Source organism: Carcharodon carcharias, chromosome 28 (genome assembly GCF_017639515.1).
Source record: "Carcharodon carcharias isolate sCarCar2 chromosome 28, sCarCar2.pri, whole genome shotgun sequence".
NCBI classification, from domain to species: Eukaryota; Metazoa; Chordata; class Chondrichthyes; order Lamniformes; family Lamnidae; genus Carcharodon; species Carcharodon carcharias.
This window is the reverse complement of record NC_054494.1, coordinates 32,209,876-32,224,208: the sequence shown is the minus strand read 5'-3', so window position 1 is coordinate 32,224,208 and position 14,333 is coordinate 32,209,876. Positions and strand designations below refer to the sequence as shown.

Below are 14,333 nucleotides of genomic sequence, written 5' to 3'. Positions count from 1 at the left end.
AAATAGTTTTACACTCACAGTCCATCCTTCAGGATATGTCCAGCAGGGTCACTTATCCCTGAGAATGTGGGGAGGCCCCTGCACCATCACAGTTCCTCCGCATCTCTGTATCCATATACGTAGATATCTCACCTTGCAGCAATGAGCGAGGAAGCTCTGGGCAATTTTTTCCTTCCCCCTCCTAGAGGCACGTTGAAATGGATTCCTTTTTAAATACAAGCTCCATTGAATGTTATACTATAAGAAATAGGAGCAGGAGTGGACGCAGTGTGTCTGCACACTGTATGGCTGGGGGCCAAACCTTCTCCGAGTTTCCCTGAAGCTTTAGCCTGGAGTTGCGAGGGGCCCAGTTTCTGTGTGTCGACTTGCTGATGGAGAGTCTGTATGCAGACAGGAAGAGACTTACACATTTGGCTGTTTTTTTTTGCATTGCTGCTAGCAGCGTAATAGGTCAAAACTGAGAAGCAAACCAGCACACAAAAGCGGAAAGCATAACTCTCTTCACCCGCACACTAGACACATCACATCGACCTGAAGGACACATGGGAGATTGCCCTCAACACTTCTCAAAACACTGTGCATTTCTCTTGGCTCCAGTCACAATGATGATCCATGTCTCTGACAATTTAACACAGAATGTGTTTAGTCACCTTGGCTGCAGTGGATCTTCACTCTGTCATGTTACCCTTGGATTGAGATTTCTAGTCTCTAATTCAATATCTCTAAGGCCCACTGGAGAATTTTCTGTCTGTATAGCTCCTTCAAATTGTCTATCATTCCGGTTGGCACTCACTAGTTTTAAGTGGGCCATCCATTCACTCTGAAACATTACCAATCTCATTTATTCAAGTGGCAATCATTCCCTCAAAGCACAAATTGGGAAATATCCTGGCAGTTCCCACTTGAGCATCAGTTAACACTTTCACTGCATCTGAATGCATTTAACACTCAAAACAAAACAGATGAACTGATTGCTTAAATAGAAATAAATAAGTTTGATCTGATAGCCACTACAGAGACATGGCTGCGGGATGACATAGACTGGGACCTGAATTTTGAAGGGTACATGACCTTTAGGAAGGACAGGAAACTAGGAAAAGGTGGAGGGGCGACTCTGTTAATTAATGATGGTATTAGCACAATAGAGAGGGTGACCCAAGTTCAGGAAACCAGGATATAGAAGTGGTTTGGGTAGAGGTGAGAAATGATAAAAGCAGAATTCACTTGTGGGAGTGGTGTACCGACCCCCTATCAGTGCCCACATGGTAGGACACAGCATAAAGGAAGAAATAATGGGAGCTTGTTAGAAAGATGATAATCATGGGAGGTTTTAATCCACACATAGTCTGGAAAAATCAGATTGGCAAAGGTAGCCTAGATGAGGAGTTCCCTGTAACCATGTTTTACATTGATATGGTTCAAAGTAGATTGATATTTAAAGTAACATTGCTGCCTTTATGAGGAGATCATAGAATGTTTTCAGGATAGTTTCTTAGAACAGCACCTTCTGGAGCCAATCAGAGAACAGGCTATACTGGACCTGGTATTGTGCAACGAGATAGGGTTAATTAATGACCTCATAGTGAAAGCCCCCTACATAGCAGTGATCATAGTAGGATTGAATTTTACATTCAGTTTTATGGAGAGAAGAATGGGTCTAAGACTAGTATTTTAAACTTAAATAAGGGGAAATTATGAAGGCATGAAAACAGAACTAACTAAAGTGAACTGGCAAATCAGGTTAAGAGATAGGTCAATAGAGGTTCAGTGGCAGATATTTAAGGGGATATTCCAGAATACACAAAATAGATACATTCCAATGAGAAAGAAAAATTCCAAGGGGAGGACCCACCATCCGTGGTTAACTAACAAAGTTAAAGTTAATATCAAACCTAAAGAAAAAGCATGTAATTGCACCAAGATGGGTGGCAGGTCAGAAGATTGGTCAGAATGTAAAAAAAAAAACAAAGAATGATCAAAAGATTAATAAGAAGGGAAAAATTAGAGTACGAGAGAAAGCTAGCTGGAAATGTAAAGATGGATAGTAAGAGTTTCTATAGAAATTTTAAAAAGAAAAGAGTTAAAGTGAGCATTGGTCCTATAGAGAGTGAGTCTGGGGAATTAATATGGAAAATAAGGAGATGGCAGACTAATTGAACGGGTATTTTGTATTGGTCTTCACTATAGAGGATACAAGCAACATACCAGATATTGCTGTAAATCAAGAAATGGAACTCAAGAAAATTACAATCACCAGAGAAGTGGTACTGAGTAAATTGTTGGAGCTGCGGGCTGACAAGTCCCGGAGTCCTGATGCCCTTCATCCCAGGGTCTTAAAAGAAGTGGCTAGTGAGATAGTTGATGCATTTGTTTTAATTTCCAAGATTCAGGGAAAGGTCCCAGTGGATTGGAAAGGGAGGGAGACAGAGAGCTGAAAACTAGATGCCAGTTAGTTTAACATCTATCATAGAGAAAATGTTAGAAGCTATTATTAAAGAGGTTAAAGCAGGGCACTTATAAAAATTCAAGGTAATTAGGCAGAGTCAACATTGTTTTATGAAAGGGAAATCATGATTAACCAATTCATTGGAGTTCTTTGAAGAAGTAACATGTGCTGTGGATAAAGGGGAACCACTGGATGTACTGTACTTAGAATTCCAGAAGGCATTTGATAAGGTGCCACATCAAAGGTTATTACAGAAAATATGGTGTAGGAGGTGAGATGTGGGAATGGGTAGAATATTGGCTAGCTAATAGGAAACAGAGAATAGGCAGAAGTGGGTCATTTTCTGGTTGGCAAGATGTAACAAGTGGTGTACCACAGTGATCAGTGCTGGGGCACTTTCTACAATTTATATAAATGGCTTCAGTGGAGGGACCGAAGGTATTGTCACTAAATTTGCTGATGACACAAAGGTAGGTAGGAAACAAAGTTGTGAAGGGGACATTATGGAGGCTACAAATGGATATGGATAGGTTAAGTGAGTGGGCAAAGATCTGGAAAATGGAGTTTAATGTGGGAAAATGTGAAATTGTCCATTTTGGCAGGAAGAATAAAAAAGCAGCATATTATTTAAATGGTGAGAGATTAAAGAGCTCTGAGATTCAGAAGGATCTGGGTGTCTTAGTGCATGAATTGTAAAAGGCTAGTGTGCAGGTACAGTGAGTAATTAGGAAAGTTCACAAAATTTTATCATTTATTGTGGGGGAATTGAATACAAAAATAGGGAGGTTATGCTTCAGTTATACAGGGCATTGGTGAGACCACACCTGGAGTGCTGTGTACAGTATTGGTCTCCTTATATAAGGAAGGATGCAAATGCTTTGCAAGCATTTCAGAGAAGGTTTACTAAACTAATACCTGGAATATGCAGGTTGTCTTATGAGGAAAGGCTGGACAGGCTAGGCTTGTATCCACTGGAGTTTAGAAGAGTAAGAGGTGACTTGACTGAAACATTTAAGATTTTGAGGGGTCTTGACAGGGTGGATGTGGAAAGGATGTTTCCTCTTGTGGGAGAATCTAAAAATAAAGGGTCATTCATTTAAGACACAGAAGAGGAGAATTTTTTTTCTCTCAGAGGGTCGTGAATCTTTGGAACTCTCTTCCTCAAAAGACAGTGGGTGCAGAGTCTGAATATTTTTAAGACAGGGCTAGATTGTATCTTGATAAGCAAGGGGGTGAAAGGTTATTGGGAATAGGTGGGAATGTGGGGTTGAGATTACAGTCAGCGCAGCCATTATCTTATTGAATGGCGGAGCAGGCTCGAGGGGCTGAGTGGCCAACTCCTGCTCCTAATTTGTATTTCATATGAGTAATGGAGCTCGCTATGTCTGTGTTTGTACTATTGTGGAATGTAATGACTGTTGCAGTGAAATTATTTGAGTCAGTTTGTCTTGCTGATGTATGAGTTAACATGGCAGGAATTTGTCAGTATGAACTAAATCAAAAGTCTATGTGTCCTTTAATGCCTATGAGTTCACTGGAGGAGGAGCTCATGGACAGTGTGGTTGGGGAGGTGGAGGAGGGGGATTCAATGACACTGCCACTCAACTGAGTTATTTTAAATTAAGTTTACGACCTGATATCATTTGCATTTGCACATTTACAGCTGTTTAATTTCCAACAAAAGAAATCTCATGTAAGCTTCAAACAAACTCATTTAAACAATATAAAACATTGATTCAGCCTCAACTTGGAGTATTGTGTCCAGCTCTGGGCAGTCACACTTTAGGAAGGATGTGAAGGCATTAGAGAGTTTGCAGAAAAGATTCACAAGAATGGTTCCAGAGATGAGGAACTTCAGTTATGTGGATAGATTGGAAAGGTCAAGGGGCCGAATGGCCTATTTGTGCTCCTGATTCAATTCGTATGTTGGGACTATTCTCCCTGGAGAAGAGAAGGTTGAGAGGAGATTTGACAGAGGTATTCAAAATCATGAGGGATCTGGACAGAGTAGCTAGGGAGAAACTGTTGCCACTGGTGGAAGGATCAAGAATCAGAGGACACCAATTTAAGGTGATTGGCCCACTTCAGATGATGTGGTTGCTGATGTGAGAGCTTCCTATTGGCCTTCCAATTTTGGGAGCCCATTCAGTGTCCTTGGGTGACAAGCACACCCTCTGGCCACTGATTGGCCTAGCAGCACCAAAAAAATCACATCGGGGTCTGCTTCCCACGCAGTATGGACATGGGACATGGAAATTCTCCTAATGTCAGATTCCCAACTCCAAAAGGAAAATTCACTCCTTAGTGTCTCACACACACAATCAATCATTCACCCATTCTCGTCCACTCACACCCCGTCTCACAGAATAACAACATCTTGAATTTATATAGAACCTTTAACATAGTAAAACATCATAAGGCACATCACAGAGTGAAATCAGAAAGGAAATTGGCACAACCGTATAAAGGAGTATGAGGGCAAATTTGGTCAAAGAAGAAAATTTAAAGGAACATCTTAAAGAAGGAGAGAGAGTTAAAGCATTACAAATGTTTAAAAATGAATTTCAGTGTTTGGCATCTAGGGAGCTGAAGACAGAGGGAGATTGTAAGGAAGGAGGAAGTTACAGAGATGAACCCACACAATTTGAAAATACTTCCATATAATTACTTTACAAATAAACTTTGCTGATTGAAATAGTTTTTGAATCTTTTGTTTGTTGAAATGTTGAGCAGTAACACCAACAATGGTATTTTGGTTATTTTGGTAAGTGCACCATGAAGAGTGAGGTTGCATTTCTTGTCCATCTGGAGTTGCTGTGAGTTGCTGGGGGGTTTGGAAGAAGCAGAACAGTCCATGTGCTGAAGGGATTCTCCTGGTGCTTGTGCTTAGGTGATTTCAGAATACTGACCCAGTTTATGCGTATGATAAGCAAGACATACACCCTTTCTCTGTTAATTGGAAATTCATTTGCTCGGTTTACATTTCCAACAAGATTGCAATATTTTAAAAACACCACCAATCAGTGTTTGTGGATTGGCGACTGATGGCACCATTTAACATGCCAGTCTAACCAGTCAGTATGGGGGATGTGAGGTGACCACATTGCTATTAAATCTATGTCCAACTAATAAAATGAGCCATTGGCTTTGGGAGCTCTTTGCCTACTTGAGCTGTTTGGGAATTACACAGGACTCCTGGCGGCCTTGTGGTGCATTGGGTAGCACTCCTGTCTCTGAGTCAGAAGTTACGGGTTCAAGGACATGATGGTCAAGGAAGGTGTGACCACAGTGTGGACAAACAGGTTGATTAAATCCTTCTAACATACTCATGGCAGGTGGTAAGAGTGGGAGAGATTCCTAGGTCAGCCGTGTAATGGGAAGAATTTTGGAGCCTCCACCATCACTATCCATACAACATGCATGTAAACATGTATGTTGCCACAGTAACTCCGAACCCCTGAGCGAACTGTAACACATCACCACCGCCAGATATGATTGGAATCTCCAAAGTGACAGCAACTGGTCAGCTCATTCCACAATGAGAGTTGGAGATTAGAGCAACAGGTACTAACCATATGGGGCAACAGCATTGCTGTCTCTCACTAACACTCTAATTCTCTCTCGTTCTGGCTCTCTCTCTCTCTCCGTCGTACACTGACATTTCTGAAGAGTGACCATACACATTCTGCTGACGAAAGCATTTTGTCTTGCTTAAACCTCTCAAGGACAGCCTGAGATTGGGTCAGGAAATGTGATCAACCCTACACATCCTCATCTCCCCTCAAATTGATTTTTCTGTAAGGTAATGTATTTGTGAAAACCATAGAATAATCGTGTGCTGTTAGTATTCTACACCAGCCTGAAGCAGTGACACTCGTAAATCTGGAATCATTCTGAACCTAAAAATCTGAAACTTCAAACCCACAAGAAATCAACAGCATTTGGTGGACTGCTCTCCCAAATACTTAAACCACGAGCCTCTCTGTCATCAAGTGTAAAGAGTCCATTTGTACGTATTAGAAAATTAAATTATTAAAAGATTGCTGCAACCCCTCTGCCTTCATAACCAGGCTGGAGTTGTAATGTTGACTGAAGTTCACATTACAATCAGCTTCCTCCTCAGAATCACTTTTGTTCCACTGAGGGAGTGGGCTAAAGAGCCTCTCCGCCTGCTTGGCCATCTCAATCTGCAAGGAACGAGCTTTACGCTCGGAACAGCCCCAGCAAAGCCCCTTTCTCATGATAGTAAAACAGGGGAATATTTTACAGAAGATGGGTTTGGAGATAAAACTTTTCCTTTCTCTTATTTCTGCTTGTCCTCTGGGCCCACATCGTTTGTGTGTTTTTCTGGTATATTAAATTCAGTACGTGTGTGTGTAAACTGTGTGTCTGTGTGTGTGTACACTCTGTGTGCATGCAGGTACTGTGTGTACTGTGTGTGCGTGCGTATACTGTGTGTGTGAACTGTGTGTGAGTGTGTGGTTTTTTTTATTCATTCACAAGATGTGGGCTTTGCTGGCTGGGCCAGCATTTATTGCCCATCCCTAGTTGCCCTTGAAAAGGTGGTGGTGAGCTCCCTTCTTGAGCTGCTGCAGTCCATGTGCTGTAGGTACATCACAGTGCTGTTAGGAAGGGAGTTCCAGAATTTTAACCCAGTGACAGTGAAAGAACGGCGATATTTTTCCAAGTCAGGATGGTTAGTGACTTGAAGGGGAACTTCCAGATGGTGGTGTTCCCATCGATCTGCTGCCCTTGTCCTTCTAGATGGGAGCGGTCGAGGATTTGGAAAGTGCTGTCTATGGAGCCTTGGTGAGTTCCTGCAGTGCATCTTGTATATGGTACACACTGCTGCTACTGTCCAGCGGTGGTGGAGGGAGTGAATGGTTGTGGATGTGGTGCCAATCAAGTGAGTTGCTTTGTTTTGGATGGTGTCAAGCTTCTTGAGTGTTGTGGGAGCTGCACTCATCCAGGCAAGTGGGGAGTATTCCATCACACTCCTGATTTGTGCCTTGTAGATGGTGGACAGGCTTTGGGGAATCAGGATGTGAGTTACTCATCACAGGATTCCTAGCCTCTGACCTGCTCTTGTAGCCATAGTATTTATATGCCTGGTCCAGTTCCGTTTCTGGTCAATGGCAACTCCCAGGATGTTGGTAGTGGGGGATTCAGTATGGTAATGCCATCAATATGTGTGTGAATTGTGTGTGCACGTGTTTGTGAACTATGTGTGTCTGAACTGTGTGTATATGTGTGTGAACTGTGTGTGTGTAAAAGTGAGAGACCTGTGTGTGTGTGAGAGAGAACTGTGTGAGTGTGAACTGTGTGTGTATGTGAACTGTGTGTGTGTGAATTTAGTATTTGTGAACTGTATGCGCATATGTGAATTGTGTGTGAATTTTGTGCTTGTGTGTGAATTGTGTGTGTGTGAATTGTGTGTGTGTGTGAATTGTGTTTGTGTGTGAACTGGGTGTGTATTTTTGTGTGTGTGCATGAAGTGTGTGCATGTGTGAAGTATGTGTGAATTGTGTGAGTGTATGAACTGTGTATGTGTAAACTGTGTGTGAACTGTGTGTATGCAAGTTGTATGTGTAAATTGCGTGTGAAGTGTGTGCTTATGTGAAGTTGTGTGAACCATGTGTGTGTGTGAACTGTGTGTGTTAATTGTGCGTGAAGTATGTGTGGACTGTATGTGTGTGAACTGTGTGTGTGTGAAGTGTGTATGTGTGATCCGTGTGTGAACTGTCTGTGTGAGCATTGTGTGTGAACTGTATGTGAGTTGTGTGAGTATAAATTGTGTAAAGTATGTGTGTGATGTATGTGTGAATCATGTGTGTGTATGAACTGTGTGTGTAAACTGTGTGTGATAGAATTGTGTGTGAACTATTTGTATGCGAGTTGTATGTGTGTGTGAAGTTTGTGCGAATGTGAAGTATGTGTGAACCATGTGTGTGTGTGTTAATTGTGTGTGTGTGAACTGTATGTGTGAAGTATGTGTGTGAATTGTGTGTGTGAAGCATGTGTGAACTGTGTGTGTGCGAAGTGTGTGTATGTGAACATTATGTGTGTGATCTGTGTGTGAAGTATGTGTGTGTGTCTGTGTGTGTGAAAACTGTGTGTCTCTGTGTGTCTGTGTGTGAAAACTGTGTGTGAAGTATGTGTGAACTATGTTTGTGTGTGAACTGTGTGTGTGTGTGTGTGTGTGCATTTGGATTTGCATCTCTACAGAGCGGAGATGGGGGAATATGATGCCCACGCAGTGAGTTTTCCCCCGATACAGGGTACATATATTCCAACGCTTCCGACAATCTCCGGATTTATTCATATATCAGCGCATGTGTGTGTGTGAAAGTGACAGTTTTGGAAAGAACGAAGTTATCCTCTACAAACCAATCCCACAGGCTGCTGCGCTTGTTGGGTAACGACCCGTCCCTCCTACATCCCAGGGTGAGGTCTGCCTGTTGGCATGGGAATGACTGGGGTGGGGGAGAGACCAGTTCAATATCTGAACACCCCCTCCCCGCTTACAGAAATGTGAGAGCGATTCGGTTCCCAGCGCGGATGGAGCGCATTTCTCAATGCGCAAAGTTCGGGCGGACGCAAGGAAAGCGCAAAGAAATTCGGGAGGTGGGGGGAGAGGAAACATTTCTCCCTGAAATATTCACTCCAGTTTAGACCTTATGCGAAACTCCTTCATTTCATATTGCTCCGATTTGTAATGTCCCAGTCACTCCATCCCTTCTGTCTAATTCTCGGGTAACTGCGGCACCACAGAACATTTCACCTGGAGACATTGAGCAGTGACTCAATAAATGTGTTAATGAAGCCGGAGATCAAATAGTTGACGAACGCTGGAATGAATTTCGGTGGCTGGTCGAGTTTGCTATGTGTGGTCCCACCCAAAGGACCGGATTTTCTAGCGGGCTGCGGGGAGACAACTATAAACGCTAATGAATAAAGTCAATATTTTTTATTAAAATGTAAAAAAAAAAATATTGCCAAGAACAGTCCGTCTTTGTACAGTCATTCAGGTCAGAATAATCTCTTATGTACAAAATATATATTTCGTAGGAATTTATCAATAAATATAAAAAAAATGCAGGCGCGATCGATAAATTTATCATTTCAAATTGTAAAAAGAAAAATTAACCGGAAATTCGGAGATAGAAGCGCGATTTGTTAAGAGTTTGTGGAAAATGCAAAAATATTTCGTCATGTTTGTGTGTGCCAGATATTGAGCGGACTGTCAAGTCTCCACCCTCCAGCTCCCACACTTCACAACCTTTACTAACCTATTTTTGTTAATCCACTAAAACCCTCTTCAACACACAGACACAATCTAAAAAAATTAACCTTTTTGTTTTACACACAGCGAGAAGAAAAAGTGCAATATCGAAGATGTTTCCGGAGCAGGAATGGAGAAAGCGTCGAGAGTAGGAGGCAGCCAGGGGATTAGAGATTGAAAAAGACTCTCTCTCTCTCTCTCTATCTCTGTCCCTCTCTCTCTCTCTACAGCTTGAGACAGCAAAACATACGCGAGGCACAAACTACACAATGAGCAGGAAAGTCAGGCCGGTCGGAGTCAGGCAAAGCCGCTGAAGGGGGTGCTGCTGTGCAGGGTGTGGATGCGCTCCGCTTGGAGGGAGAGGAAAATCTCATCGGCGGAGCCGGGCGAGCGCAGGGACCGGGGGGAGTCCCAACCCGGGGAGGAGCACAGGCTGAGGGGGCTGCCCAGCTCGCACGGTGACCCCCGGCCGCTGCGCTCAGCCTCCGGGCGCCCCTGCTCCGCCAACCGCAGCGTCTCGGTCAGCGCCCAGATGTAGTTGTGGGCGAAGCGGAGCGTCTCGATTTTGGTCAGCTTGGTATCGTCCGGGAAGGTGGGCAGCACACCCCGCAGGGCGTCCAGGGCGTCGTTCAGGTGGTGCATCCGATTCCGCTCGCGGTCGTTCGCCTTCATCCGCCGGTTCCTCCGCTGCTTCGTGGCCGCGGCTTCGCTTTTGACCCTGGGGCGGCTCCGGGTCTTCCTCCGGCGGGATTCCGCTTTCCCCGGGCCGGCGGCCGGTCCCCCCGCCCCGTCCCCGGGTCTCGGCTGCCCCAGGTCCGCCGGGGGGTTCTGCGGGGAGCCGGAGGAGCTGCTTTCGCCCCCGGAGAGGGTGAAGTACTTGTCCGGTTCGCTGCTGAATAATACCGGAGAGCAGGCGGTTTTGGGAGGCATCCTGGATGGGATATGGGGGTGGGGGTGGGTAGGGGTGGGGAGAGAGATAGAGAGAGAGAGTGAGAGCAGATATCAGCACCGTGAACAGAGCCAGACAAACACTCCACCTCCACCAGGCTCAGAGTGGAGGAGAATTTACTGACAAAACCGTGAAAACGCGGCAATAAAACTTTCAATGCCCAAAAAGAGAAGAGTCAGGATTAGCTGCAAACAGGTAAGAAAGCCCCGCGTCTCCACTTCAATAGAAAGGTCCTGGTGGAAGTGCGGGAGTTGTTAGCGCTCGCCATGGGGCGCCCCCAACCAGGGCGCTCGGGTCGGGTCGGGTCGGGTTGGGTTGGTTGGGTTGGGTTGGGTTGGGTGGGGGGGGGTGGGGGGCTGGCATGGTCACACGCACCTGTGTCCTCGACCCCCACACACACACACACACCCCCTCCCCCTCCTCCTCCTCCTCCTCCTCCTCCTCCCGCGGGCCTCCTCTGGATGTGCTGAGCTGTTGAAGTGTCCCTCTCGTGATGCCTGCGTGTCCGGCACACGACTGCAAGGTGGGTGGATTTATATCACAGGCCAAGACAATATAGGCTCCCTCCCTCCCTCCCTACACACACCCCACTCCCTCCACACCCCCCCCCCTTCTCCCCTCCCCCGGTGGGACTGAGGGTGAGGGTGGAATGCGAGCAGGGGAGGGGGGAGTGAGTGTGTGTGTGTGTGTGTGTGTTTTTTGGAGGTGGGGGGGTGGGGGGAGGTGCGGGTAGGTGGCTGCCTGCAGTTGGACAGGGGACCACCACCTCCTTTCCAATGTGTGGAGCGTGTGTGCGGCTTGCGGGCTCGCCGGAGGAGGGGGCGGGTAGCGTGCGCTTGGAACGTGTCCCGAATTAATGAGACTGGGTGGAAAGTGGTGAGGGGGGTGGGTGAGGGGGGGTGGTGGGGGGCGGTGGGATGTTGGAGAGAGGCCACACGAGTCCCGCACCCCCTCCCCTTTCAGCCTGATCACTCCCTGGGGCTGCAGGACAAAGGGAGGGTCAGGGTGTCATAATGAAGCGTCGCATGTCAGAAAATCTCCTCAGACCAGACCGTCTCCCAACTAAATCTCCTGTCTGCAATCAATCCGCACAATATGAACACAGAGAGAGAGAGAGAGAGATTAGTTAGAGCGAAACATTTACACCTCCGTACAAGAATTCGACCTCTTTATTTTTTTTTTTAAAAAGTCACCGAAACACAGCAAGTGGAATGTTTCCAAATCCCCTTTCAATGGTAAATTCCAACACTGACCACTCTCAGGATTGAAAGAAAGTTTGGATCAAAAATATCTTTCTTCCCGAAGGAAAGTTTTGCTCCATAGGAAACGACTGAAATGGAAATGCTGTTGGAATTGTTCTCGGGGTTCCCCCCCCACCCCGAATCCGGTGAATAGAGTGCGGGATCCGCAGTGTGAGCAGGACAAGTGGTGGCGTATCTGCCTGGAGGTGTCCTTAAACCGGGAGAACTTTCCTGTTAAGCCGAATTTAAGGGATTCGGGGTTATAGAGTGAGGAGTTGAGCGTTTTGAACGCTCGTCGATTCTTTGGGAAGAGTTGGACAGGGAGGGGTGGTGCGGGAGACGGGAACGGGCAAGGTGAGCAGAGCACCCTGGAGCTGGACGATTGCTGAAATGCCCTTTTTGGAGAGAGAGAGCACAGGGTGTGCCTGCCCGGGGACAGAGGCGCAAGTTCCAAGCCGGGGAGCACACCCCCACCCCCCGCCCCCTTTCGCTGAGAGCGGAGTGGGCTCACCGGGGAGCAGGCAGCCCAGAAGCGAGACTGGAAAGCCGGGTGAAGACGGCAAAGCCGCTCGGAATGAGCCAGGGTCTGTGTTCAGTGGGAGAGGGCAGTTCGGCAGCGCAATGCGTCACCAAAAGCGCATGATTCAAATGTGCCACATGAGTTTTCAGAAGCGCATGGCACGTTGCTTTGCCTTAACAATTATTAGCTAATCCCTCACAATTTTTCTAAAGCTAGGCTTTCTTTTAAGTTGTTCACCTAAATGTGGACCCACCACCTCCCCCCCCCCCTCCCCCCAGCTTCCTGCATTATTTACTGAAGAGCAGTCTGGCAGTTTTTTAACAGGGCGAATGAACAACAGAAATCTGGTGAGCGAGTTTGCAAGCTCAGATTGCCTCTTCAATCGCCCTTCAAACAAAAGCTAAAGACGAAAATAAAGCCCCACCTGGTACCACTGTTTGCTAAAATAATAATAAATAGATTTCCTTTAATAAATAATTACAAGACATTGTAAAGTGGAGAGTTTGGGGATGCATTAATCACACAGCCAAGGGCATGTATCACCTGCTCTGGTACACGGCAGCTTTATTGTTAAATCACCTTGAGACTAACACTTTCTGATAACTCCACCATTCCCACAGCAACTGTTCGCTTGTGTTTACTCTCACTTAACATAACAAGTACAATATTGCATTACAAACCTGATAAAATCAAGAGAAAAGTAATGGGTTTAAACTTACACCTGCTTGGATAGCTCAGATAGAGACTCGACATTTAATGGCCTTTCAATGTCTGTAATATTTAGTTTACATTGGATTATTCAAATGTTTTTTTGATAACAGGTAGGCTACAATTCCTATCTACCTGTCCTATTTGTCTTTTTTTATTGAAACCATATGGTCTGCAGATAATCCCTGGATCCCATGGTTAGTTCGCCAATTGATGGTAATGGAAAGCGTTTTGCAATCGGGTGAAAAAGATACAAAGACAAATGTCACAGTGTGGAATTCCGAGTGCCTTAGATAAGGCTAAAATCCCCCCTTCCCCAACACTCTCGATTTGCCAACGAAACAACCTTTGTGTGGCGTCTGTGTTAAAATTGGACGCCGCGTTATTGTGGCCTTTGGGCAGGTACGAGAAAGCGACAGCTGCTTTTTGTCCGTGTCGGAGAAAAATGTACGAAGTAACAAAAAAAAAATAATGTTTTTGTTCAACGTGGGAAAAAAGGTCGCTTGTCACATCTTTTATTAAAAAAAAAGCCATCCTCCCTTTGTCAGAAATGCCCAGATTCTGGAGCCTGGATTACAAAAAGGTGAATTACGCGTTACCACACGACACCTGTTCCCAGAGATAGTCTGTCTCAGGCGCACGCTGCTCGCTCCCAGCAAATGTGGACACTCTTAGGAAGATACAGTGATTTGTAGTGACATATGTTTAGTGAATATCTGAATAGTCTTCAGAGGGAGCAGCTGCGCTTTCTTACCTTCTGACAATGTAATACCTGAGTTCAGAATCGCGCCTTTAGACTCTGTGGGCTTTGCATTATCCGCCGGCACGGATGTATTTCATGCACTTAAAGCAGATGCAGATCGTTGCAAAATGCACACAATTACGCAAAAATATTACTCTTTCGGTACAAATGGGCCCATATGCTGGCGCAAGATCCGCATATGCGCCTTTTCTGTGGGGGTTTTGTCTCCGGAACAGAAGCAACAGCGACTCGCAGCCAAAGTAAACACATTTTTGAATGAAATGTGTAAATTGGGGAATTGTGACAATGCCTCATCGATATATCTTTGCCCGGATTCTCTTGTCGCATTGGTCAGTCTCCACAGTAAGGGCAGAGATGAATCGCAGCTCGGTTTCCCTCGTGTGCAAGGGCAGGTTCTGTCTCTCCCTCCACCTCCCAGTGAAGA

General features: G+C 45.5%; 1 protein-coding gene across 1 annotated transcript; it reads right to left on the bottom strand.

The window, feature by feature from the left end:
• Nucleotides 1-10,025: 10,025 nt before the first annotated feature.
• On the bottom strand, nucleotides 10,026-10,658 carry LOC121270794 (neurogenin-1-like). Its single transcript, XM_041176234.1, has one exon. It carries the CDS (start codon nucleotides 10,656-10,658, stop codon nucleotides 10,026-10,028), a length of 633 nt encoding a protein of 210 aa, XP_041032168.1.
• Nucleotides 10,659-14,333: the final 3,675 nt, after the last annotated feature.